Source organism: Seriola aureovittata, chromosome 12 (genome assembly GCF_021018895.1).
Source record: "Seriola aureovittata isolate HTS-2021-v1 ecotype China chromosome 12, ASM2101889v1, whole genome shotgun sequence".
Classification (NCBI taxonomy): domain Eukaryota; kingdom Metazoa; phylum Chordata; class Actinopteri; order Carangiformes; family Carangidae; genus Seriola; species Seriola aureovittata.
The window spans coordinates 3,082,776-3,110,532 of record NC_079375.1 but is presented as its reverse complement, the minus strand read 5'-3'; the positions used below and the strand labels follow the sequence as shown (position 1 = coordinate 3,110,532).

The window sequence follows — 27,757 nt, the reverse complement described above, 5'->3', positions numbered from 1 at the left end:
TCAAGCTCTTTTTTTTTTTTTACTTCCACCAGAATCAGATTTTCTAATATTTGTTTTGTGTCAACCAGGAAATGAATTTTCCCTCAGTTTCTCTCTCTGCCTCTGTGGGACAGATCATCAGCTCCTGATGAAAATGCTTGAAGTTTAAAGACTCCCGATTATGAGAGAACCACACTGTGGTAGTTTTGGGGGATGAGTAATGTCAGATGACACGAGGAGTTTCGAGGTGAAAAATAAAACTGATCCGCCACGAGGGAACAGCCTCCACCTACTTGTTGTACTCCAGTTGCTCCAGGGAGAAAATGTGCTTGTTAAAATATTCCTGAAGCTTCTCGTTTGCATAGTTGATGTTGAACTGCTCGAAGCGGTTGACCTGTGGGCAGATGTTAGACACGGAGAGGAAGGTTAATGAGCTGGAAAAACAAGGAATCCCTGAGGTGTGTTTCTACCGATTTACTGATTAACAATTAAAAGGATTAAAATACTGAGTAGAGGAGAATAGAAGCTCATACTCCTGAGTTTAACTGAATGTGAGCGACTGGTACTTCATTTAATTCAGTGAAATTTAATTAATTAGGTTAATTTTATTTATCTCTGACAGGTAATTAGATTCTGGTCGAGAGTTCGAACCCACCTCGAAGTTCTCAAATCCAAAGATGTCCAGGATGCTGATGGACTTGAAGTCTTCCTTGCCCCTGATGCGGTTGTTGAGTTTGCGGATGATCCAGTTGAAACACTGAGAATAAAGTGCCATGGCCATGGAGTCTCTGGAGTCCACCGCCTGCGCCGGAGCGGGAAGAAAATATTACTGGTGCACAGCTCAGAAACAAAGAAGAAATAAATACATTTTGTCTGATTGTTTTAAACAATTCTTGAAGAAGTGTTGAAGAGAATTACAGGGGGTCTACAAACACATTAACATGTGTGACGGGTCATTTAGCAGAGATGATCGGAGCTTCTTATATCGAGGTCTCTCTCACTGACCTGTTCTACAGTGAGCGGTGTGGAGATCTCCTCGCCCCTGAGGATCATGGACCGGTGGGTCAAGACCTCGGCCAGCTGGTCTGAGTTCAGCCCCAGGAGGTCGGACGTGCGGCTGAGAGCTGCTGATGTGAGGAACAAACAAACATAAAGCTTCACTTTAAAACTCAGAAAACGTCTACTTGTAAAAACGTTTTTCATCATCCGTCTGCTTCTTATTCATCTTGCTGAATCTAGTAAAATAACGGGAGGGGGCGAACTGTTGATCGCCTCTTCAGTAATCTTAAGCCTGACCTTTGACCTTTGATCATTCCTGGTGATAAAGTCACATTATGGTTGCCAGATGAGACACAGAAGCCAAACATGTGGAGGGAAAGTTAATGAACCTTGATGTTGGCGTCTGTCCCTCGAACTGTGGACATCTTATTTTGAAAAATCTGTTCTTTGAAATACATTTCAGTAGTTCCAGAAACATAGAAAAACAAAATATAGAATAAAAATGATAGACAGAGGTTTTCACTGTCCCTGAGGAGAGCGGGAGGGCAGAGGACACTTAAACAAGTCCGACCTAAAGACAACAGCCTGCAGGTCGTAGCTACAAATAAAAGCTGGAAAACTATTTGACTGAGGGTTTTTTTTTCTTGTGATGATGGAAAACCACCAAACAAGTTAGAAAACACTGAGTGTGACAGTGAAGGAGAAGGAGAAGGAGAAGGAGGTGTAAAGAAGAGGAAGGTGTGGGAGACGAGGGGAAGCTCTCCGACCTGACTTGGACGAGACCTGCGCTCCTCCGGCCGTCATGAACTCGATGTTCCCTGCGTGGAGGATCCCAGCCAGGAGGCGCAGGATCTCCCCGATGTTCTCCTCCGTGAACTGCATCGTTCGCATGGCATTCTGGGAAAACACAAAACACAAAAGAGGAGGTTGATGAGCCCCTCCGGTTACTTCTTCACGGATTCATGTTTAATTCCTCACCAGCCGGTTTTTGTTTCTTTTGGGTCTGGAGTGAAAATGTCTCCTGTTAGTTCTGATCCATCCTCAGCAGCTGATCAGTCTTTTGGGCTGCGAGCTGATTGGAAGTTACGTGTCTGTTGGTTTTGGGTTCGGCAGCAGTGATCTCACTTTGCAGTCTCACCCAGATCAAATGTTCTTACTCTTGATTTATGGTTATCAACAAATAATTGAATGAGTCCCATACAGAAACATAATACATGTGCAAAGTCTTATTCATCAAAACAGCTAATGACATCACATGTCAACTAAATCTCCATGACGATTAAGAAAACTTGATCCACTGATAAAGCTCTGGTAAAAGCTCCTAAGTGAGTTGGGATTGTTGAGTCAAATCTATAAAGTGGCACAAAACATTTTAAATCTAGACCATATTAGATAAAAAAAATTACAAGATTATTTTAAATTCTTTCCAATGATTGATTGATAACTGTTAAATATTTATCAAGTAACAGCACCAAATATTTGCTGCTGTATTATGCTCATCATCTTGTATTATGATTTTTATTTTTTATGCTTCTTATATTTCTGTTCGGCACATGGAATGACTTCCGTGTATGATGATGTCTTAAGATGTCTCAGTCTTAAGTGAATGTAATGTGTGTGTGTGTGTGTGTGTGTGTGTGTGTGTGCATACAGAGGTCAATCTTTTCCATACCAGAACATCCTGAAAAGCACCTTCGTCGTTGATTGTCTTGTCGGTGAGGCAGCTGGACTGCCTCAGGTAGTGGTAGCTGTCGGGGTGGGTCAACCCGAACGCCTCTGCGGACACACGCAAACACACACACACACACACACACACACACACACACACACACACACACGTGGTCACAAAAAACGCACACGTGGTCACAAAAATGTATGTTTAAGATTCACGATTTGGACATGATGTTTTTTGCATTCACCTCTCTGCTGGCTGTTGGTTCCCGCTAACAGGGCGTAGAAAATGTGGTAGTTTCTCTCCCCTGGGTTCTGCCGGACCACGCGGTTCTGTTGAGGGAGAGGGAGTATCGCTCTTTACACACATTCACATGTTGGGCATCCTTCTCTGACCTGCTGCTGGTTTGAAAAGTGGCTCTTCAAACATTGTAGTTTCAGTAGCCGCGATCACTTTGAATTGGCGTCGGCTAACAATGAGCTTGAAGATGAGATGTTTTCCTTATTCTTATTCTTATTCTTGGACAGATTTTGGGTTTTGGATTGGTTTAAGAAATCTCTGTCAGTGTTTTCAATACTATTTTTTTTTTTTTTTTGAAAGGTTGTCATCATTGGATCCATTGCTACAAAAACCTTTGGCCACCTTTCAAGCCTGCAGGAGGTTTTGAAGAACGACTGAAAAAGACTTTTACAGGTTTGTAAGAGGAAGGACACTCACCTTCTCTAAGAGGTCTGTCATCAGAAAAGTGTCCGTCAAGGAACAAAACAGTCAGAGAGGACTACACAACTCTACAACCACTGACAAAACCGTTCAGCTAAGTGTCCTTTGGACAAACCAGGCAAAGATTATCACGACAAATGCTCTTAAAGCTAAATGAAACTGCAGCCAGTTAGACTTCCCTTCCAGAAACATGAACACTAGAGTCATGGTTGATTAAAAATGTGATTATTGGAGACATTTTTATTTAAATGAGCAAACAAACAAAGTGCAGTTTACTTCTTGCAGGTCACATTCCTCCCAGTTTGTTTGTTATATTATATATAATGATAGAAAAACACTGCTGTGATTATTCATAATTAACGCTCTGCTGTGTGTCATTCCCCTACTCTCTATCCCTGCATTTCCCATCAATCTCCACTGTCCTTTCAAATTAAGGCACAAAATGCCCAAAAATAACTTTAAAAAAAGAAAACGAATGAAAGAAGGTGGTTTCTCCTTGTTCTGCACGTCTTTCCCCTTTAAAAGCAGCACTGCCTTCCTGTATATTAAGCCTTGTGGGTAGGAAATATGCAGTGAGAGGAAGCGGCAGCGTCTTGACGCCGAGTAGGTTTTAAAGGATACAGTCGACGATCCTGCCTCCCTGGATGTTGCCCTTCTGGCTGAAATGCAGCTGGACGAACTTCCCGAAGCGGCTGGAGTTGTTGTTGTAGACGGTCTTGGCGTTTCCAAAGGCCTCCATGATGGGACTGAAAGAGCGGCGCGGGATCATTAACAACCAGGAGACAAACACGAGATTGGAAATAAATCACGGAGGTAAAACGAGCAGGTACCTGCTCTCCAGCAGCGCCTCCTCCACGTGGGACGTCCTGTCTCTGGACGTCACCTCCAGGGAGTGCTGGCTCATCGCCGACAGGAACTTCAGGATTAGCTTGGTGCTTTCTGTTTTTCCCGCCCCGCTTTCTCCACTGAGGGTGAAAAAAAAAAAACACAAATATGGTAAGAACACTTAAAGTCCAATCATCCAAATTGTCCTTGAGCAAATCATTGGCCTCCCTGTGGAGATGGGCAAGAGCAAAATATTAAAGGTAACAAAGACTCACAATTGTTCTTATTTCATCTCATTTTTTCATTTTTCTTCCTCTCTTTTCATGAAAAAATTTATGTTTCTTCTTATATTCTCAGTATTAATTTAAAAGTACTTAATTAATTCATTAATTGATTTTGATTTCAGCCCTGGTTTTTATTTCTACAGTGACACGAACAGTCCCGTCTAGTTTCATCAGCCTCCAGCATCTTTGCAGACTGTTGACTGGAGCAGAGAAAATGTGACCTGAGACAGAGAGTAGTTTAATTTAAACTGTGTGAGTGTGTGTCTTTGCCTGCAGGTTGTGTGTGTGTGTGTGTGTGTGTGTGTGTGTGTGTGTGTGTGCGTGCGCTATGATATTAAACTGGGTCAAATGTGAATTAGGGTCTGATGACTGACTCGTAACTGTCTGACACTGATGCACAGTTTTCACACGTGCAGCACATGAGAGCATCATGGGAAATACCCTAACCACTAGATGGTGCACCGGACACTGATATACAGGAAATGAACACCATACCACCAGGCCTTTAACATCACACGCTCAATGAGTCTGATTAACGTGGGAACAATAAACACAGGTCACATGATGATTAATTCAGAAGGAAAACCATGTAAAGTGCAAGAGGGCAAGAAATAAGAACATGATGATCATTGAGCAAAAACGTCAGTAGAAACTAAAAATATGAGCACGAATATTTGGGTTCAATTATTAAAGCTGCAATAATTCATATTTTTGTATCAACAATGGATCAAATGACTATGTGTAATATAAAAGTGACAAACCCACAGAGAATTATTATGCGACTCCGCTGTTCGCCTCAGCGCTACAGGTCATTTTAGCACCTTTTAGCTCACTGTTTTGGTTTCATGGTCCGCCGGTTCACTCTCACCGACCTTCCTTCCAGCCAAAGCCTAACATGTGAAGCGCCTGCCTCGCGCCTAGCAGCAGACAGACACAGTTACAGACCAGCTGGTTAACATAGTGGAGCATTTAGCAGATAAAGACCTGGTGGAGACCAAAACCAGAGCTAAAAGGGAAGTGAATATTGAAATTAAAAATCTATCAGGTTGACACGACTTCAGTACGATGGTAAATATACATCTGTGTTTACTGGATGTTTAAACAGTAAGCTTTTTACAGACTCATTAGCTGTAATAGCCACATATCTTTGTTTTGCCATGTTTCCCCCCCGGGAGATTAAAAACTGCGTAATGCAGGTCTGTTTTTGTACAAAGAGAGATCCTGATCTCAGTGGGTCTGCCTGTTTAATAAAGGAGTTAATGACATGTCAGTGATATTGCAGTAAGTCTGTTTTGGCAAAAATTGCATATTGCATCTTTAATGTATATCTGCTTTAGCTCAGCAATGGAACAATTTGAGCCAACTCTAACATAACATGCTAACATGCTAACGTATCTACTTTATTAGATGATAATGTACCTGATCATTGCTATACAACAGTAACTGATGTAAAAGTGAAAGGAAACATGGAGTTAAGATTCTTGTTTTTTTCAATTAATTAAAAAGATGATTTAAAATGATAGAATATCACTATTTAAGGGTAGAGGAACCATCAGAGTCATTGGCGGCAGCTCTGTGCTGTTACGCAGTGACGGTATCACTCAGGGTTTTGGCTGCATGCACGATAAACTCTGCACTAGACTAGAGCTGACATTTGAAACAGCTACTCCCCCACTCACTGCGGCGACGGCTGTGATTTTGCATGTCAAACCACCTGACAGGCTTCATCAGCCTGATGTGTAATCACCGGCGCCCCGTGCGTCTCTCTCTCATCCCACCGCAGGCTTTTGTTTACACGCCCGGCTGACTGGAAGACGAGGCGTGTTTCCATTCAAGAACTGAGCTGATCAATCATTTAAGTGTTGAAAATTGTCAGGAAGGAGTAAACAAAGCCCATCGCTGTGTCCCAAATAGATTTTTTTTTGTTGTTCAAAACCCAAATATGTTCGATCAAAACAATGTAAAAGAGAGAAAAGCAGCAAATAGTCACATTTGAAAAGAGGGAAAAAGACATTTTGAATTTTTTACCAGCTTTTCTGTCAATAAAATACTTTCTCATGCAGCGACTCATGTCAGCACTAAGGTATCAGATTTATATCAGATCATTTGTGCATCCTTTTATATGGTTAAAGCAAATTGAAGGAACTTATTTACTTCTCTTTCCAACCGCGCCCTGAGGAAGACCCTGCGGTGGTCGAAACCAGTTCTTTCTTGTTACCTATTCTACTCTCACAATGCACTAATACATTAAAGACGTTTTAACCATGTGTGCCTGAAGTAAGCCCTGGCTTCCCCTTGTCTAAAGTTAACCATTTACATTTACGACGTCATAACCGTGAGCACCTGGTAGTTCTCTTTTTGTTTATGAAGTTAAATGTTTTAGTAGAAAAAAAGAGCGTTTCTTCTAATTGTCAAGTGTCTGAGGGTCATTAAACGCAACACCAACAAAGGACTCGCATATTTTTCCACTGCAGAAGCAAACCTCACACTCATTACAGCTGAACACAGCGTGATGCCCAAGGAAAACCCCCCTCACACACCTCTCAGTGACATTTAACATGAACCTGGCAACCCACGGTCACACCGTGCGAGATTCAGGCCCATCCCGTTAATTATCAACCCTCTGCACAGACACCGACAGCATCTGAGGAGCGCTAGATTAAAGAGGACGCATCATTCAAACACAAAGAGGACGCACACTACAAGACTGGTTTCATTACATCTGAGCATATGTCAGTGCAGCAGCTGAAGGAAAGACAAACCCAGACTCTTTAAACATCACAGCAGGTTTTCATGGTCACAAGTGATGTGAAGTTGGATTCTTTTCTTTTCTTTTTAAACCTGTATACGCCATCTTTAAACGTTAGTCATTTTCAAATGAGTGTTGCTTTCGCGTCTGTAAACATTTTATAGACAGTAGGTGTGATTCAGCTCAGGAGTGAAACTCTTCATTTGGATAATGGCTGGGTGGCTCCAGGAAGAGAGAGAGAGAGAGATCACTTTTCTCAGCTGCAACACTTTGAAGACGCTGAAGTTAAATTGACAAAGTGGGACTTGAGATTTCATGAAGAAAAGGTGCTACACAGTTTGAGAGGTGCTAAACAGAGACGAGTGAACGCATCGAACATCAACCTTTTAAGCGAGTGAAATCTTGCTAATGTGTTTGGTTGGAGAATGTTCCAAACTTAGCTTTAAAATTGGTTTAAAACTAAGTTTGCGCTGCTGAAAACTTTATATAAACTGCAGACAAATCATTTCTCCTCATCACTCGTCTCTTTGACAACACCGCTTGCTTCGGCTGTGTTTTGGGAACGAAGCTGAACTCGAACACACCGGCCCGAGCGGCCGAACCCTCCTGTCAGTGGCACATTCCTGATGAACAAAAAAAAAAAAAAAAAAAACAGGCCTGGAGATAGAAATGTAAACTCTCAGCGTGAGAGACGTGAGCACGCAGCAACATGTGGACAGATGTTATAACAGGACGGGCTCCACATGGGAAAATGAAGGCGGAGAGGACCGTGAGCAGCCGTTTATGGCCGGGGTCATTGATTTATCTGAAGGCTGCTGTTTGCAGCGTCTTTGAACATCAACGTGTCACTGTCGTAATCAGTAATTACCATAAACACCTGAGGACAGGAAGGAAATGTCTGGTGGATTTTAGAGATGTGATTAATCTGTTTATTTTGTTATTGCCTTATTTTTAATTGTCTGATTTTATTTGCCTCTGAAATGTTTTATTCATTAGTGATCATCATCACCTCATGAATATTAAAAGTAGTCGTTCAGGGGCCGGCAGAGCGTTGTAAGGGAGTAAGAAAGGACAGCTCTCTGGTTCGCTGGTCTTCATTACAGCTGAAGAGAAAGAGTAAATTCAGATCTCACCAGCAGTCGTGTCCAACAGTGGGTCAAACTCTCTTAAGGGGATTGGATCTTACTTTAAAGGGCTCGGTGTGTGTAACTCATTTAAATAACACCGACTATAGTGACAGCCCGAATCTGAAAGGGCCTGTTAAATGTAACTCATTTAGAAGACCCCTGGCAGCATGCCAGCTTATCCAAACTAGGACACACACACACACACACACACACACACACACACACACACACACACACACACACACAAACAAGGCTAAACAGCACCCTGCCTTTGTCCTAATCCCTGGCTCTCCGCATGCAGTTGCCACCCAAGGTAGAAAAAACCCCCCACAGTCAGGAAGGAGGGCGTCTTCAGCTGAGCGAGTGAGCGCGCTGGACAAACGGCCTCCGCAGCTCCGGACCTCACCCGGGGCTTTTGTGCCGAGCGGCAGAGACGCAGACGCTGCTGAAAGAGTGAAAGAACCGCCGGGGCAGGGAGGAGAAACTGAGACGAGAAGAGAAACGCACTGAAGGAGTGAAAGAAATCTGTCCGCACGTCAACTAATCTGGTCTCCAGTCTTCTTAAGAACTTTTTCAAAAGACTTCAGTATGTCTGCTTAAACATGGACTGGAATGAACATCTAAACTCTGCCTGGAGCGGTGCCAGAGATATTCAAACTTCACAAATCAATTAAAAGTTGGTACAAAAATTGATGTTCCCAAGATGATGAATCACTGCCGGGAGTCTCGGCGGTGTAGCTTAATGCTAACATACCATGCTAACGTGCTGAAGAAGCGTGGATACTAAAGTAAATTCTAATTAGTTAACCTTACTTAGAAAAAGCGTGCAAACCGATTGCTTTAAAAAAAAAAAACAAAGGAAAGTGGAATAGAAATTGTATGTTGTACTAAAAAAAGCTTATTTAGTGTAGTACACTTACACTTGAGTTAAAGCAACTGAAAGAGACTGTAGAGAGCAGTGGATCATTTACTTCAGGTGAACTCTTGACTTATAGACTACTCAGGATTACTATTTCAGACAGCTAGGTCACTTCAGGTGTACACAGGTTGTTGTAAGTCTGGTCAAGGTCATAAATGTGCTTCGTTTATCATGAAGTAATAATTACAAACCTCCGCTGCAGCTCCTGTGGTAACTGAACATGAGGCCAGCTGGACCAACTTTTCACTTGCTACTCAAATGGAACAGAAATCAGATGATCCGAACACAACGCCAGAACCAATCATAAACTTAAGCTGCAATTTAGTGGGGTCAGGCTGTAGTGGAGGCTGATAAAGTAGTACAGCTGAGCTTGACGTGCCGTGTCTGGGGCGTCCTAGAAAACGCCACCGTACAGTGGATCAACCTTTTTAGTTTACCTACCGAACATGTGCTTCACTCCAGCCAAAGTCCAGACCAAGCTTTACATTTTGTTGCCAACAAGAGAGAATATAAAAAAAAAGAAAAAGGTCAGGATTTTTTATTGTTTGTTGTTGTAATACTCATTTTGGCCACAAGAGGTTGAAGTGCACCAGTACCTCAGTCTAAATAGGACCAAAACCACATGCCAGAATTTTCTTTTCATGTTTACACAGTTGAAACAAAATGTCAATTAGAAAAATGATCCTGGCAAAACTTTGAAGATGAAAATATATGTTAGGCTAAAACTTTCCGTACAAGCGTCTTTGAAAATGCCTCTATAAAGAAAATGTGTTATTACTATTATTATTATGATTATCATGACAACTCGTCAGAATACTCCACTCTCCTATTGTGTCGATGTCAACTCGTGTAAATTCATGTCAGCCCTCGACGAAGCACTGGAACAACAGTGAACGCTTGAAACAAACTCTTTCTTCAGCACAACAAACCACAAGAGTCCAACATGACCTCATGCTCATCCTCGCTTCTTCACGAACGGCTGTAATCCAAACCAGACCGGCTCTAATTGACGTGAGGCAATAAAAACACCACAACCGACACCTATAAAGTTTAGCTTTAAGTAACCGTTCACGTTAGCCCACATGGTCAGATACGATTTCCCGCCCATCGTGCTCTCTCGCTTTGCTGGGATCCATGTCACAGTTCAGTCAAATCATTAATCCGACTCACAGCGCAGACGACGCAGGGAAAGATCCTGCCAAATCCCAAAAGAAAACCTCTCAGGTATGTTTTTGCAGGGCTTTGCTGCGGGGGCTTTTGTTCCCCCAAGATGCCTGAGTTATTAACAAGGCTGGAGAGTCTTGAGTTTGACCTCACACCCACCTCTGGGGTCAGGAGGTCGAGCACAAACTGCCGGGTCGAGGGGCCGCCGGTTGTGCAGGATAACACCCTCAGAGCTCTGTAGCTTAATCAAATCTGGGCTGTTTTGGATACAAAGCCAAAACAGTCAAAACAATATCAGCCCTTAAATCTTAATTTTCATAAATGAAAAGGTCTGTCAGAGGCGCCAGATAATCCCAGTGTTTTATACTGGAGGTTTGACGTGTTCTACGAAGCAGCAGCATCTTTAAAGAAGTCAGTATAAGATTTCTTTTAATATGAAATAGAACAGAATATCAAACATCAACACTACAGAGCCCAAAATATTTCCATGATACTGAGAATCAAAAACTGCTGAGTACGAAAAGCTGGCATTGATCTGTCCAGTTTTATAGTCTACTCAAAGATGACACATTCCCTGATCTGACTAAAAAAATATTTTATATCACTTTGAAGCTCAGGAAGATCATGATATGACTGAAAGGTCCAGAGCAGCTAGTAAAGGTTAAGGTGAAAGAGTTCTGTCATTTAAAAAAATAAATAAAATGGGGCAAAGTTTTTATGCAGCTTCCTGGATTTAGATCTTTAACATTTGAGAACTTTGGCTGCACATTTTTGCACGGGGGTATTGCACAGTTTTCATCACACTTAGGGCGACTGAGACACAGGTTTCCTTTAAAATCTTGGACATACTTAAGAATAAACCCTGAAAAGGGCAAACTACAATCATTGGCAGGACTAGAAGATGATTTCGGCCAATCAGAGGGTTTTTAGATGATGCGTGAAGTTTGATGTAGACCGTGACAAGACTGTGGATCTTCTTACATGTTTCCCCTGCTCTCAGTTCAGTCCTGAATGATCAACCGGTATCATTAAGTTACAAAGCGCTCTATGAATATATTATTTGGCCTTCCTATTGTTACGGGGTTGAATGAGGGCTGCCATGATTTTTGAGATTTTCAAGTTGGCCATGAGTTGGAAAAAGTTGGGAACCACTGATCTAAAATAAAGCGAGCATAAGCCGACAGTAGCATGAAGAGTTCCCCTCATTAGAACTCAGGGGTCTCAACCACACACGGGGCATCAGGCAATAAAAACACGCAAATTAAAAACCTGGATCTCCTGTTTATTGCTTTATTATCCAGGAGGAACCTGCCATGCTGGCGTTATCTGCGCTCCATGAAGGTTTGGAGGTTTTCCAGCTGTTTCTTCGTTGGTGGTTCAGATTGAGTTCTTGCTGAAATCTGCAGCAAGCAAAAACTCAACAGGGGGTGGGGGGTGGGGTGGGGGGGGGGGGCAGGTTCCCATTAAAATCATGTGGCTCAACACAGGCAGGTATCTGCATCAGTGAAAATGCAAAGTGGCATTCATGAGCATTAATGAGCAGATGCCTTTCGTTAGAGCCGGCTCCTTCCTCCTCCTCCTCCTCCTCCTCCTCTTCAACACCAGCTCCTGTTTCATTCGCCTCCATCTGCCTGGATCTGATTACCCACAATCCCTAAATCCGACGAGAAAGCTTCCTGCCTCGCCTAGAAGTGCCAGCTTGCAATTTATAGCTCTTCTTCCTCACACACACACACACACACACACACACACACACACACACACACACACACACACACACACACACACACATCATGAAATGATCCTTTCTGTGTATGGGTGGGGAGACTGGCATGTTACATGTTTTACGAGGGTCTGCTCTAAAATGGCTTTGGTGTTTTCAAGGGACCAACGGGGTGAAATATCCCTGTGTGTGTGTGTGTGTGTGTGTGTGTGTGTGTGTGTGTGTGTGTGTGTGTGCGTGTGTGTGTCACAGTTCATTGTGAACCAGACCACGTACTGTGGCAGCTGGGTAGGCTCTGGGTAGACTTTGACTCAGTGTTAAAATGGTCCACCTCCACCCAAAATCTAACTTTAGGATATCAAACACAAACTTTATGAGCCTGAAACCTGGCCGTAAAACGTTCGCAGCTCGCTCCATCGTGGAGAGCGACGAATGTGTCAGTTACAGCAGCTCCAGTTTCAAACACAAGCGTTGTTGGAGCATGTTAACCCCTAAAAACTCCACTTCTCACTCTCACCTCAACACATTCGGCTTCACTTCAGGCTGAAATTACACTGAAAATACATGTGAATACTTGTTGCCTGCTCATATCAGTTAGAGTCGATCACAAAGTATGGGTTATAATTTAATCTCCCCTCAAAGGCTACTTACTACTTACTTTTGAAGCTGCCGCACTAAGGTTGCTTCATGACACATGATCCATTTTCTGAGATGGTTGAAAGCTCAGATAAATAAAAAAGCTTGTAAGTGGACTTTTAAGTTTTGATTACTTTGTCCCATTTCCAAGAAAAAACATTCCCACTCAAAAGTATAATAGTATTCATGTGTATAGAATATAGAGGTGAATAGTATTCAAGTACCAAAGGGCTCATTTATTTTGATTATATTTAATCAAATAAAAATAATAAAAACAGGAATTTGTTAAAGGTATTTTCCTCTTCTGTGGTTTATTGTTTTATAAGTGTTGTTCCATAAGAAGATGTATTTGTGGTTTTAAGAACCAAAAACCATCTCAATGTAGTTTTGGATGGTGGGTCCAGGTGGGCGGGGCTCGGGCGTGGCTGAGAGTGGTGACTGTTTTGTTGTGACATCACAAAGTTCCAGAAGTCCTGACGGCTGGTTTTAAGGCTCAGTTTCTGAATACAGGCTGTGTGCATTTCTCTGTGGACTGAGGCTTTGATACTTTCACAGTATTAATATAGAACCTAGACCTGATCTATAATCAAACAACACATGGACATCTACCTTTAGACTATATGATCTGGTTAATATAGTTCCTTAACATCGGCAGAAAATAATATTAAAACAAAATCCTGGATTCTAACATCACTTGTAAGCACGTACACCCTGCTATAGTTACTCTACAGAAACTCTGCACAGGACAAGCACGTTATACTCTTCACTTTCTAGTATCAAAAGCTTTTTTTTGAGCTATTGTTTTAGAAAGAAGACCTTGTTAATTGCATCCTGCAGTTAATAGTGTCGTGTTACAACAGAAAGAGAAAACATCTGTCTGCATAGGGGCATGAAATCCATGTGTGAGTCAGTTTTAAGGGAAAATAAAATAATGTGCTTTTCTTTAAAAAACCAAAAACAATGACCCTAAAGAAAATCGTATCAAACCAAATTCAGCAGGGAGAGGATAATTCATTCTGTGGTGAATTGGTAATTTTGATAATTGGCATCATATATCATGATAATAAGATGTTATTATTTTGTTTGGTCCCAGATATGAGGCCTTGTCTCAGGCCTCCATGTTGTTCCGCAGTAACAGTTCACCATAGACTTTCAGTAAATCCTCAACAGCCTCACAGAGCAGCCAGCCCACACAGCCGGACAGGAGCCCTCAGGAAAAACACTCCGATTGTCTCTGCTCCGCCCTGCAATTATTCACAGCCTCACACATCCATCACCCACAGCAGCAGCAGACCAGAGGGAGCTCCAGCACTTTGCTCCTGCTTCAGTGAATCAATGCAATCAATGAAAACTGGGACGTTCACCCCCCCACAGATCCCACAAAAATCAGACTTTTTATGTAGGTATGTAGTATGAAAAAAAACAAACATGCCAACACTGTATTTTCTCTCTGAGACTTGAAACTGGACCATGTATCAAAGGAATCCAATTTGAGCGACTTCGTAAATTAACAATTCATGTATCATTCATGTTTTTTTTTTGCAGCTGGGAGTTTAGTGCCTTGCTCGAGGGTAACAATTAACAGCTGATTAGCAGCTCAGAGGCAGTAAAACGCTCAGAAACATGTAAAAACCAGAGTTAAAGAGTGACACTCTCACTGGTTGTTCGGGGCCAAAGGAGGTCAGAGAAAAGCAGGAGGGTAATATTCAAGCCCATCTTATTTTCTTTACATCCACTATTCATTGAAAGCAACATTCGGGACTGCTCCACCTTTTGCTATGAGGATCACAATGCAACAAATATACACTATATCCAAAAACATGCAGAGCTTTTGCATTCATATTTTAGGCTTTTGGCTTTTTTTTTCCTCTTGAATAAGCATCCAGAAGAAATTGAATGCCCTGCTATGTCTCTGCAATTAGCTTTATATCCCTGTTTTGCAACAGTTGACCACAGAGCAGAGCTCAAACCGTCCTGTTCCGACTTTCGCAACGTGAAAAGATGCAATGCTCAACCTCAAAATATCCTGAAAGATGCAAATAATCAGATTCAGGGGAGGACGATCGAGCCTCACTGTGTGTGTCTTGGGAGACTCAGTGTGTCATTTACTCTATTTTAACAGACAGTAAACCAGCAGGTTGTGTTTTAGCTGAGACAACAGCTAAAAAGGTCACGGCCGTGGTGTGTGGCGTGTCCTCTCTGCCCTGCATGGCTTCATGTGTCATGGAAAAACTACGCAAACCAAATGAGTGTTTTTCTTTTTCTTGAAGTTCACAGATTCTGCGGTAAATTAAGTGTTTTCATACACCGCGGGCCCTCGGAGCCGGTTGAAAAGTCCGCGGCATAGTTCGAAAGATACAAGAGGGAAATATAAAATCAGCTTTTGGAGAATGAAAGACGACTTTTTGAGGCTGCTGAACCCTGGAGGGGAAATCTGCTTGTTGCAGCAGGAAAAGAACCAACAATCAGTGGGATAAGGACAAACACAAACCGTCCTACAGCAGCGATGCATCTCTGCGAGGAGAATGTGCAGCATTGTGCGGCTCGGGGGCCTTCTCCCACGACGATGTGACATGTTTGTGTTTACGCCTCGCTGTGTGCGCCCCGCGGTGCATACTCTTCCCACCGACCGACATCCTGCCGGACAAAAGGCTTTGTGTGCCCCGAGCAGAGGGACGAAGGAGACTCAGACCGGAAGAGCGCTGAGGGAACACGTGAGGTGAGACTGAACCACGAAGCTGCTTGGTTATTCACATCCACAGCTACTGTAAACATGGGAGATGTTCAGGTCCGCTGGTGTATTCAGGGTGAAAAATGAACAACAATCCTCCAACCCTGAACAACCATACGGTCGTTAAGGCTTCTACGGCGGGCAGGTGTACCAGAACTTGGTTGTCATAGTTACAATAATAAACACACACAGGCTACGTCCCAATTCAGGGGCCGCAAACCTTCCGAAGCTGCGTTTGAAGACTGACTGTGTCACAGCGGCGCGACTAGATTTTTCGAAGGCACCTTCAAATGCCTCCTTCTTTTCCCCTGGCAACAAAGGCTCCAACAGGTGGATCCGTCGTGGCCAGACCGATCCCAAGATTCATTGCACGCCGGTGATGAAAGTAATATGGCAGCAAAAAAACACCAATAACCTGTTTGTTAAGGTTAAGGTTGCTAGGCAACCCGGAGACACGCTTTGCTATGCAACGGTAAGGGTGAGCACAGCTGATGACACGAAGTGACAGAACCAGACCGTTTCATTTCGGTTCCACCTTCGTCGACCGCGACCTCTGTAGGATGCGGCCTTTGATTGGGACACAGCCACGGACTGTACTGATAGCGATGTACTGGACCTTCGTCACCATGGTTACAATAATAAACGCTCATGGCTTGGTTAGGTTCAGGAAAATATCGTGATTTGGGTTAAAATAAGTACCTCCTCAACATTAGACGATCTTTGTTGTCATGGTTACAATAACAACAACATGGTTAACGCTCTCCTGCTTCATATTCCTCCATCCACCACCACCTCCTCCTGACGTGGACTTTGTCTCTTTTTATACTACGTCACCGACACTCTTGCCTTTGCTCCTGCCATCATCACTACGACCACTGGATGTCGCCTAGCAACAAAACGGAACTATGGGTCATAATAACCTGCCGCACAGACGACCTGTGGGCTCGTTCTTCACAGGAGAGCAAGTTACTTGCAGCGATCAAATAACGTGTTTACATGTCCTGCAGTAAAGTTGTTACTGTTAAACCTGTGTTTATATGGAGCTACCCATTAAAGCCCCTGCCATGCTTTGGCGTTGGTGTTTTAGTGATATATATATAGGTAGATGCAGTGATGGTGCTTGTCTCTGCAGAGCTGGAAATCAAAGCAATGGCAACAATGATGGACGTACACTAACAATTCTCATGTGTTACGTTGTTAAATGGTCATTAGCAATTAAAGAAAAGCCACCGTTCACTTTCTGCTTCCTCCGCAACCTCAAACCGCCTTACGTTTAAAAGGGAACATGTGTGTCTCATTATCCACGATGCCAATAAAACAGGGCCAAACGGGGCTGTAAACTAAAGCCAGCTAATTTTTTTTTAGAAAACTGCAGCACTTCTGCTTGAATCAGCGAGCTGAGACTCACCACCGCAGCCCGTAACCTCTCACCCTGGGTGTTTGTTTTTACCGGATTCTGCTTTAGGTCTTTGTTCTACTGATTCTTCATACTCCACACTGAACGCCCCACTTTTACCATCCTGGTCTAAAACATTATCTGTTGTCTTCTTACGTAAATGGCTGCCAGGACAACCACGTAACGCCACGTACTCAGGATACCTCGATGACCACAAACGCAACGGTTCCCACAGAGTCAAACACAGCAATCTCTTCTGTATCCGCTGTTTGCTAATTCGGAGGCCAAATATTTTTTCTAAAATGTAAAAATAACTTTTTTTTTTGTAAATCAGGGGGAAGAGAATGTTTCTGTGTGTCTGAGGAAACAATGGAGCGACGGCGGATGTGAAAGTCGTCCAGCGAAAATCAAAGAGGAAGGATGTGAGAGGGGAAAGCAGGGGACAGAGGATGGAGATAGTAACAGAGAGTGTGTGTGTGTGTGTGTGTGTTGTGTGTGTGGGGTGGCATGTAGTGTTAAGATCGTCAGAACTGCAGCCAAACTCCCCAGGGGGACTTGAAACTCGATCAAAGTGTTTGACGCACTGAAGGGAGAGCGACTGAACGTGCTGGAGACCACAACGGTTTATTCAAAACAGCCAATTAGAGCGCTCCATATGACCTCTGACGAGAAAGATGTGGATATCCTGACAGGGCACTGGGCTGTTGGTGAGTCAGCAAAAGTCAGGAAACTCACACTGAGTTTGATTAAACTTCTAAGACAATAATAAAAAATAAAAAAAAACCCCACCACCAGCACTTAAAAAAAAAAAAAAGACCCCAAGAAGATGGCGTACCTGATCAGGACACACTGGTTCTGAAGCCTCTTCCACAGTGAGCGGTAGCACTCGTTGGCAACAGCGAAGATGTGCGGGGAGATTTCACCGAGGTGGTGTCGGCTGTACAGCTCCACAGCCGGCCGCTCGTACAGGCCGGGAAGCGGCTGGTAAGGGTTCACCGCCGCCAGGATGGAGCCGATGTACGTCTGTGGAGCAGGAGAGAGAGAGAGAGAGAGAGAGAGAGAGAGGGAGAGAGAGAAAGTGTTAGACGTGTGAACGTGTATAAAAATATCAGTGTGTTTTCAGTGTGAAATCTCATTGCCTGCGTTCGGACTCAGACTCAAACTGGTCCGTAATCATTTGGAATAAGATATCGACACTAACATTATTCCATTTCATGTAAGGGCAGACACGTGCGCTCACCAAACTACACGTGCATTCACGTGCATATCAGCAGCAACGGTTAGTGCCAGGATGCTTGTGCTTTGCTTTGCAACACTGATGACTCGGACTCGGGTGGTGAGGACCCGACACAACGTCTTCTTTGGTGACTTGGACTCAAACGCTAACGGGGTCGAGACTGAACTTGGAGTCTTGTTTGGTGACTCAGGACTCATGGATATGTAGTGACTGGTACACATGTATATATGTCTGAAGTTTAGTTAGTGAGTCACAAACATGAGACGAGAGAGTTGAAAATGAACGTTAAAGTCAACAAACGCAGCTGAACATCTCTGACGACAAGTGTAATAACTCGTCTCTGAAGCCACACGCCAGTCATTTCATAACAATAAGAGAGAGGAGAGAGAGAGAGAGAGAGAGAGAGAGAGAGAGAGAGAGCAATCAGAGTGAATCACATCTCTGCTGCCTGTCACTGCTCAGGTGGAAGCACAGACGGGCCAAGGGCTACACATAATCCCATTTCTCAGACAAAAAGCACAGTTATAAACCCCCCCCCCCCCCCCATTAGACTCCCAGGGAGGCGTCCGACAGCGAACACAACACGGGAGCTCAGTCACACACCAGACCTCCTTCACCAGTTCCACTCAGCCTGTCAGGAAAAGCCCAGCAACACAACGTTCAGCACATTTGATGACCTTTTGTTTTTTCTTTTCACCACCACCACCAACAACCCAAAACCGCAGATTCTCCAAACCAGCTTCATATTTCAAAGTTCAAAGCAAAACAAAGCAAATTGCTGAAATAGGAGCTTGTGAAGACAGGAGAAGCCTTGGCAGCGGCTGCAGCGGTGACTAATGGATAAATAGGCAGACTTTGGGGGGGGGGGGCAGCAGATCAGCATGTATCTGTGAGAAAACAACAAGAGGTTTCTGACCAACTGCTCTGAAAAGTCGTAAAGGTTACGGCAGAATCATCCGGGTTCTCCGATTCGCTGCGGTTTGGCGCGGGAAAAAGGTGATGCTGTCAGAAACGCTCATCATCATCATCAGCAGTGAAGGTTTGAGTAGCTGCAAAAGGTTAGAGAAGCATTAAGCTTGTTTTTTTTTTTTTTTTTAAAACATCCTCTTGAGCCTAAAAACAGCGATGCTGTCAAAACCGGTAAATTTTAAGAGGTGCAGTAAACAGAGTGAGAGAAGTTTTCCATCTCAGACATGTTTATGTTCTGAGAAAACAACATATTTAATTGGTTGTTCCTTTAAAAACGAAGAGGAGAGGAAGAGTAAAGAGTAGAAGTAAAAACAAACCTGAGAGCAAAGCTCAACAACCGCAGAGAGTCTTCACACCCTCTTAAAACTTTAAACACAGACAAGAGATCACGTTGTTCGATCACAGCTCTCAGAATATGAGAACTTTTTCTTTTTGTTTGTGCAACTTGGAGCTAAAGTGAAAATCTCATTACAGCGGTGCATGGTGTTCCCAAAACCGCACATTAGGAGCGACTGTTGCCCGGAGGAGAGAGGGATGAAGTGCATTAAGACGAGAGCGAGCGAGGGGGGGGGGGGGGTATTTCAGCCTGCAGAGCGTGTCTGCAGCTGCAAAGCTCCTCCCCCTCTCTCCCATCCTGCTCATCTCCACTTCGCTCACCATAAAAACACAAGGCGACATCTGAAAGCAAACAGATCCGTCAGTCCTCTGTCAGTCAGAGTCCTGTCATACCTGTCTGACATTTTCCCTGCTCCTCTGGCCTTATATTTTCTTTGTCTTGCGTTTCTTGCTGTTTATTATTATTGTTTTTTTTTCTTTTTTTTTTTTTTGAACCTGTAATGCAGTTACTAAAAGTTCTCCTCAAGTTTCCTATTCTAGAATTAAGCTTAAAAACTAGACTCTTGCTCAAACAAGCAGATAAATTAAGAACAGCACTCTCCTTTTCCTTATTACCGAGTCAGTTAGAGAAAGTTTTCCAAATGCTGTTTACTTTGGACGATGGAATAGGAAGAGGGGGGGAAAAAAAGCTAAATGGCTCTCCTTAACATACTCTGCCATGGCTGAGGTGAAACCATGTTCAGCGCTCTGAAGTGGAGAACTCAAATTACAACCATAATAACAATGATTAGGTTAATGGGCATACCTTTGTACAGGGCATGGAAAGAATACCAACGAAAACATCACCCTGATAATGCAAACCTCCAGCTGAGCAGGTTAGTTAGCTGTGGGGGTCGACGAGAATAAGAACCTAGATAATATAATAATAGAAAAATATCTTTTGTCGTCTTATTGATTGTATATTTTCCAGCGACCAGATGTTCAGTTTTATATAATACAAATACAGGAAAACATCATTTTAGAACTAGAAAAGTATTTCAGTCATTTATGGATGGTAAACAGTACTATGATTCCCTCAATACCCTGCCCCATTAGTAGCAGTCAAAGTTATTCATTTAAGAGCAAAGACCAGAAATTCTAAAATAAAGCTTTCTGCGGTTATAATAACAAATAAAAACTGATAACCAATCAGACACACGGAAATAAAAATTCCATTTGTGAGCCGAAAAAAAAAAAGAAATAACACAAAATGGCCAAACACAAGATCAGCTCTACATTTGGACCTTAGTGTGATATTATATTTGATACTCATCAACAGCCTAGACTCTGAGGGGCCCCAGGTAAAGAAGCCCTTCCAACAACCCCCCTGCCACTATTGGCAGACATTACAATTTACAGATATCGCCTAAACGCCTCACATGCAGACTATTGGTAGATGCTACAATTTACAGATGTTACACGAATGCCTCACTTGCAGGAAATCGGTAGCCACAGCACACATCATCTACTGAAAGGGGGTGTGGGGCAGCAGCAGTGCTTTATGGGAGGTTCAAGGGGGTTCATGGTTGTCATTACAAAACGTGCCAATATAAGGGGCCATCGAGGGGCCCCTTTTTGCCCTTGGGGGTCCCAAGCATCGACCTACACTGGCTACCCAAGGCCGCCCCAATCAAATTCAAGTCACTAATATTCGCCTTCATCTACTTGGACTCAATCATTCAGCTTTACGCTCCTTCTCCGCCACTGTCGTCCGGCTTCACCATCTCTGCACACACGGCAGTCTCAGTCAGACTGTTCTGGTCTGTGCTTCCCTGATGGTGGAACATACCATATGCTATCAGAGCAGGAGCGTCTCTCTCTATCCTCCAGCATCTGTTGAAGACTCCTCTCTTCAGAGAGCACCTCCTCTCTCTCATCTCTAACATGTCTAACGAGCTCTAACTGTTCGTTCACTGCACTTCTTCACCTGATCTCCTCCACTTATTAAACAAATCCGCTTTGGATAAAAGTAAATGGTAAATGTAAATCTATTTGGGTGTATGTTACATGCAAGTGTGTATAAATATATAAAGGCCCTGGCTCAGCAGTATTTACTGCAGGTTAACCCTTTGAATTATCTGCCTGTCTGACACGTCCTGGACCAACATCCTGTTTAAACAAGACAAACACCAAATTACAGACAGAAGACAAGTTGCTGATGGGGAGGTTTGCTTAGAGGACTCCGCTCCCATACAAACGTCCTTATCACCTGCCCTGCGTTGCTCATTAAACCCCTTACACTAATCCCCCCCCACCACCACCACCACCGCTCAAACAGCCTACTGACTGAATGACCCACATTCAGCCTGGATGCAAATACATTTGAATGGCAGTTGAGGTGACAGTATTTACATGACAAGGACTGACTGCAGACTATCCTGCCTGTGCAAATCAGCTAAGAGTAGAGGGGGGGGGGGGGGGGGGGGGGGGGGTGTTACAGTAATGTACAGTGGATCATAAACCACCGCGCGTGTTATATCTCGGACGGAGCTGAGTGTAAACACAGCGCGGCTCAGGTGGAGGAGTCAGTCCACAGACATTAAAGCAGACACGTCCGTCTTCCTCCAGCAGTGTAAACAGTTTACAGTCGGACTGATCTCTGGCTCTGAGGCTCACGTGCATCACTCAGCTCGTCGTGTAAACGTCTTCCCCGATGCTTATGTAGTGTCATGTAATGTTTAGGATTCTTACTTGAGTCCTTGTTTACAGTACGCGGAGAAAGTCGACTGAAACCTTTTACACCTTGTGATAGCTGTAAGGGTTAGTGGTAGTTCATTTTGCAGCCGCACTATGGCAGCCTCTGTCGTATACTTTGTCTTGCTTTGCGGAAACTAGCGACAATGACCAAGAGAACAAGAGTTTAGAATGTAATTTATTGATGGAGTGACCCTGGATGTCCGCTGGATTCGGATCTGCAGCAGACACATTTCTAAGATTTTTTCAGAGTTGCTTTACTGAGATATGGTGTGTCTTACAGCACATGAAAACACAATTGCATATATATAATTAGTATGGTAAAAGAGTCTCATAAGTGAGATGTCCATGTGTTGTTTGATTATAGATCAGGTCTAGGTTCTATATTAATACTATGAAAGTATCAAAGCCTCAGTCCCCAGAGAAATGCACACAGCCTGTATTCACAAACTGAAACCAGCCGTCAGGACTTGTAATGCAGATTAATTAATCATTTAAAGAATAATTAGGAGCAGCCCTAAAATCAGTAGAAGAACCTGTGGAAATATTTCTATAAGTGAGGTGCAGAATATGGTGTTGAAAGATCAGAAGTATATAAGAGAGAGTGCTTTCCATTAAAACATTAGAAACTAGGCTAAATTATTCAATCAGGAAATTAGTTAATTTGACAAAATAGTCGTTCCCAAAAAGCACATTTACAAGCTTTTTCAGCTTTAAACTACATCTCGTGTTTTAAACAAACTCATATGTTTGTTCTTGAAGCTGAAAATGTCCATGAAAATTCAATAAATCATTGCAGAAAAGAAATCGAGCGTGGTGAATCTGTAACACCTGAACCTGCTTCCCAAGAAAAACATCAGGAGAGCAGAGTCACGTTTGCTCTGCCAGTCCAGGAGGGAGAAGTTCACACAAGACCATGGTAAAGTCATGCCTGCCCTTAACTCCATGAATTACAACCATTTGGACTCAATTAGATCTCCCCATTGCTCCGTCCTGGTAACAGTTTCCACGGCAGCACCTTGGCTGGGAGCTAATTGGCTGTGACTCTCATCAGAACCCCCACCACCACCACTATTGGCTGATGTGATTAACTGTGGCCCCTCGACGTTCCATGTGTGGTGTCAAATACTCCGCATTTCGCCGCCATGCCGCGGAGGTGACGCAAGAAAGGTGATATTCAGATGTACGGTGTTTGTTTGAACCTGTGTTCAGTCAGGACGGCGGACATGTTACAGACTTCCTTCAGTCCGGACGTTTAAAGCCTGATACTGATTGTTTTGCTTTGAAGCCACCGACAGCAAATGTTCAGGATCTGCAAAAGGTCTAGTAAACTGTGACTCTTGCTGCTCTGTTACTGTGGGGAAACACATCGTTTTATCCGTGTGAATTTAAAGTGTTATGAATGAATCAAGAAATTTCAATTTTGTAATAGTAACAACAAAAAGAATAAGTAGTATAAGTAGAAGTATATGTCTGGACTGTGTACGGGCGTGCGAAATTGTCGTAAATTCTGAATTTGGTCAGTTGAAGTTTTGGCTGTTACTACCGTCACAACAAAGATTCAGCTATTTGTTCTTTTTCCCTCATGTAGACGTAGGTCAGCGTCTCGGTCAGGTTGTGAAATCCTGACACTCAGTGGATTGTCTCTCCTGCTGGGCTGCTGACAGCGTTGTCAACTGGTGTTAACTCGGTATAACACGGATAGTTTCTGCTTTAGCTGAATGTGTTCCAGCAAAGCTGAGAGTATCAGAGCACAAAAACCTTTTTTTCAAAGAGCAACAGCCAATAGAGAAGGTCCAACACTTGGTCCGGCCAACCAACGGTGCAACTTCATCACTCACTAAGTCAGTCACAGACATCTGCATTTTTAAGTCTGGTCCCGTTGTTGAGGTCCAGCTAAAAATAAAGGTAAAAAAAGGATGATTTAAAGGTTAAAGGTTAAAGTTAAACATCATAATTTCATTAAAAAAAGAAAAAAAGGATCAGTTTTCGCTAAATACTTTGGTTTTACTGCAACTGTTTAGTTGAGTCTCTCTCTCCTAATTATTTTCCTGCTTGACAGAACAATGTGTTTAGCTTGAATTCAGTCCGGAGCCTCTGAAACCGCTGCTGAAGCATAATCCACTTCTCCTCTGTCCATCTGTATTCTGCACTATGTTCCAACAAAGTCACTGTTGTGCCAGAAGATGACAACACACAGTGCTTCTGTTTTGCAATACTGCCCTTCTCAAACCTCTGAAGCTGTGCTGCAGTGTTTCACCACTCCTCTGTTCTACTTTTAAGATGAACATATTTGAATATAGTAGCGTTCAGCTGATTGGAATCAAGTTGACGAAAGTTATTGTTGAAGAAACTACAAATTTTCGACTCTTCAGGGAGTGAGTGCGAAGTGGAGTCACTTTACTTTTCAACATCGCATACCTTACTGCATATTCAACAGATAACAGCCACCGACAAGCGGCAGATATCTGCGCGAATCTTTTGTTTGATGACAGCTCGCGGCACTCGAAGACTTACATGTTTACAGAGAGGCGTCAGTCGCTGTTGATGGTGTAACTGTAGAGCAGAGCGAGGCATGCAGGCAGGAAGACCCGTCCAAAAAAATAAGATCTCTCTGAGACAGAGCCAGATAAATGCACTAGGAGGGAAATGAAGACCAGATGGAGAAAAAATAAAACAAAACTGGGGGATCAGAGGCAAAGCTCCAGCCAACCTGCCTGACTGACGGCAGGAAATGTACGAGAGAGGGGGAACATGCAGCAGTCACTGAGTTACCGTGTCACCAAGACAAATTCCTGCACGTTTGTTTTACTTGGCGACTACAGCAGCTCTGATCCACTGTTTATGTTTAATATCACCGCTGACCGACAGATATCCCACATCTGTGAAAGTCAGGTTGCTGAGCAGAGAAAGAATGCTGATTTTCCCCGCGATGCCCATTCGTTTTTGAAATGATGCAATGGCAGTTTCGACAGGTTTCCCGGGGACATGGAACCTTCTCTACACGTAATAAATCCTGGAAGGTTTTGCTTCACCTGAGGAAATAAATTGAAATATATTAAAGTGTTGTTTTTGTTTCCTGACTGGAGGACGGAGTTATCTTACAGATGAGGGGAAAATGATGCAGACTGAGAATATGATGCTGGAGCGCTGATGTTGTTGTGCAGCACCATAGCTACAGCAGCAGATTGGCTCATCTGTCACATTTCATTATATACTTGTTGGTCGTTAAATGCTGATAAACTTCACTCCGGAGTTTTATGTGCAGCATTTTGTGATTATTGCAGCCCATTCATATGATAAGGTCCCAGGTAAGACTTCTAACCTCAACCTTTTTGCATCTGTGTCTGAGAGCAAAAACATTGCTTTGTCTAGCGACAGCAAATTTGACTCAACGATGCAATGTCATGTCTTACAAACAGCGGTTGCGCTCTGTTTCATGTTCACATAAAATCCGAAAACCTCTGAAGTGGAGCCAGTTTCATTCTTCTACAAATCAGTATTTATTTTCCACGTTGAACGTTCGAACATCCTCGCTATCCCATCCATGAGGCTGAATTACCAGCTGGGTAAAGCTTGTATCTTACCCCAAAGTCCAGTATTGCTCATGTGGAAATGACTCTGATACTGTCTGATGGGCGGATATACCTGCAGCAGGTGTAGGTGGCTTCTACGTTTTTACCCGATCTTGACGCCTGGCTTCATAAAGGACACCCTGTGTTTTAAAACTTGATTTGGGTGATATCCGTGTCAAGGTACAATGTACAATAAGCAAAGCAGTGAAATGAAGGTCGAGGGCAAACCCCCCCCAAACAAACTGCAAAAATAAAAGAAAATTACGTATGGTGAGAAATATCTTGATATTCAATATTATCGGCTCAGGCTTATTTAATAATATTCCATATATCAGGTGATAAATTCCTTACATGCTGCATATCTTTAAAAAACATGGTGTTTAATGAAATCTAGCACAGTGTCGTACTCCAGCGCAAAAATAATGGTTGTTTCTGCGACTGTGGGCTAAACGGGCTGGAGGAACATGTGTGTGTGTGTGTGTTATTAAAATCAAGATCAGCAATAAAACCTGTTGTGTTTGGAGAATGATTCCTTCTCAGAGGAAAGGAACCACCGCTGAGAAGACTGTTCCTTTAAGGCTCGATGTGAGTTGGAAACAGTGGGTTTGAGTTAAGATTATTTTGTCAAAAAACGCCTACTAATGACAGCTGTAAACCATAAAAGTCACAGATTTGAAACTGCAAACAAAATCTAATCAGCTGAGCCAGATTCCAGACAAATCTGCTTCTCTGTCTGCAGGATCGCTTAACAGATAACAGATGGCTCGATAATGTCTGCCAACGTTTAATTAGCAAATCAAGAAACGGTAAAAACCACACATGCCATCATGTCTCTGTCACATTGCACAAACACAATGCTCTCTCAGCATTAAACCGACCGGACAGTGTCCACCTGTGCTTTCACAGGAGGTGACGCGAGCGCAGAATATTCACGCCCTTCGCCTGAAGGAAATGACGTCAGGAGAGTGTGAGGCGAAGGGGCGACTCCTTGTTGGCTGGAAGACGGTTTCTCCACATCTGACTGTGATCAGGACTCAGGAGCTAAACGTCAGCCTCGGCTAAAAGCTCTGAGATGTAAATGTAAAACACACACACACACACACACACACACACACACACACACACACACATTCCTTTTAATAATAAGGACGAAAGTGTTTCTTTTGTGTTTCCAAAGTGTGTCCAAAGGAATGTGTGTGTGTGGTCTGTAAGTGTATCGTGTGGATGTTTATGTATGAGGAGACAGATGAGGACTTTAATTCCAAAACCCGATATCTACTGTGGGATAAAAAGTGACATGTAATGTGAATGACGGTAACATTACACACAGACAGTGAAGTTACTGCCTGCTTTTACGACTTTATGAAAAGAAAACCTTACATCATCTGTCGTTTTTCAAATACTGAGATGTGAATTTGGGGCGAAAAGCAGCTTTTTTCAACATGAGTCCATTTATCTGTTGTTGTCTTCCTGCAGTTTGGCCATTAACCATTAATTGTGACTAAAGCAAAAGGATCAACTGAGGTGAATAGCAGGTCAATCATTCGCTGGCCTATAGGTTTGGCCTGTTGTAATCTAGTTTTTGGACGGTCCATCTTCCTTTACATTCCAGGCCTCTGCCGCCTACACTCAATCCTGGCAGTTGTGAGTGGTGAGCTTGTGAAAGCAGCAGCAGCAGCAGCAGCAGCAGCTGGCTGTTGCAGTCTGTCAGCGGCCCGGCAACAGACACGGCGACTTATGAAAATAAGCCGAGACTGATTCTGGTCTGGTCCGTGCAGATACTGACCGAGCTGGCAAAGTGTTTGATCAGGAGTGGAAGGAAGGAAGAGGAGTGATTTAGTAGTTTGCTCTCTGAGATCCTCTGAAGCAGGAAGCAGTTTTACTTGTCTGTGTATGCTAATCTCTGTCGTCTTTATTCTTTGCCTAACAAGTCCTTAAACGACAGAATAGGTCACTTATGAGTGGCTTCCACAGTGAATTGAT

General features: G+C 43.2%; 1 protein-coding gene across 3 annotated transcripts in view; it reads right to left on the bottom strand.

The window, feature by feature from the left end:
- The window catches only part of myo10 (myosin X), a 133,441-nt gene that overhangs the window by 47,550 nt on the left and 58,134 nt on the right, over window positions 1-27,757 (bottom strand). The window contains exons 1-11 of one of the 3 annotated variants that reach the window (XM_056390744.1): window positions 24,717-25,139; window positions 17,760-17,947; window positions 4,201-4,335; window positions 3,992-4,116; window positions 3,368-3,381; window positions 2,898-2,982; window positions 2,651-2,754; window positions 1,746-1,875; window positions 985-1,106; window positions 635-781; window positions 273-373 (exon numbers count right to left, since the gene is read on the bottom strand). In XM_056390744.1, coding sequence (XP_056246719.1) covers window positions 273-373; window positions 635-781; window positions 985-1,106; window positions 1,746-1,875; window positions 2,651-2,754; window positions 2,898-2,982; window positions 3,368-3,381; window positions 3,992-4,116; window positions 4,201-4,335; window positions 17,760-17,947; window positions 24,717-24,776 — 1,211 coding nt within the window. In that variant the 5' untranslated portion in view covers window positions 24,777-25,139. Of the gene's footprint in view, window positions 1-272; window positions 374-634; window positions 782-984; window positions 1,107-1,745; window positions 1,876-2,650; window positions 2,755-2,897; window positions 2,983-3,367; window positions 3,382-3,991; window positions 4,117-4,200; window positions 4,336-17,759; window positions 17,948-24,716; window positions 25,140-27,757 lie in introns of those variants that run through there. The other 2 variants (XM_056390742.1, XM_056390743.1) reach the window with 2 other exon arrangements.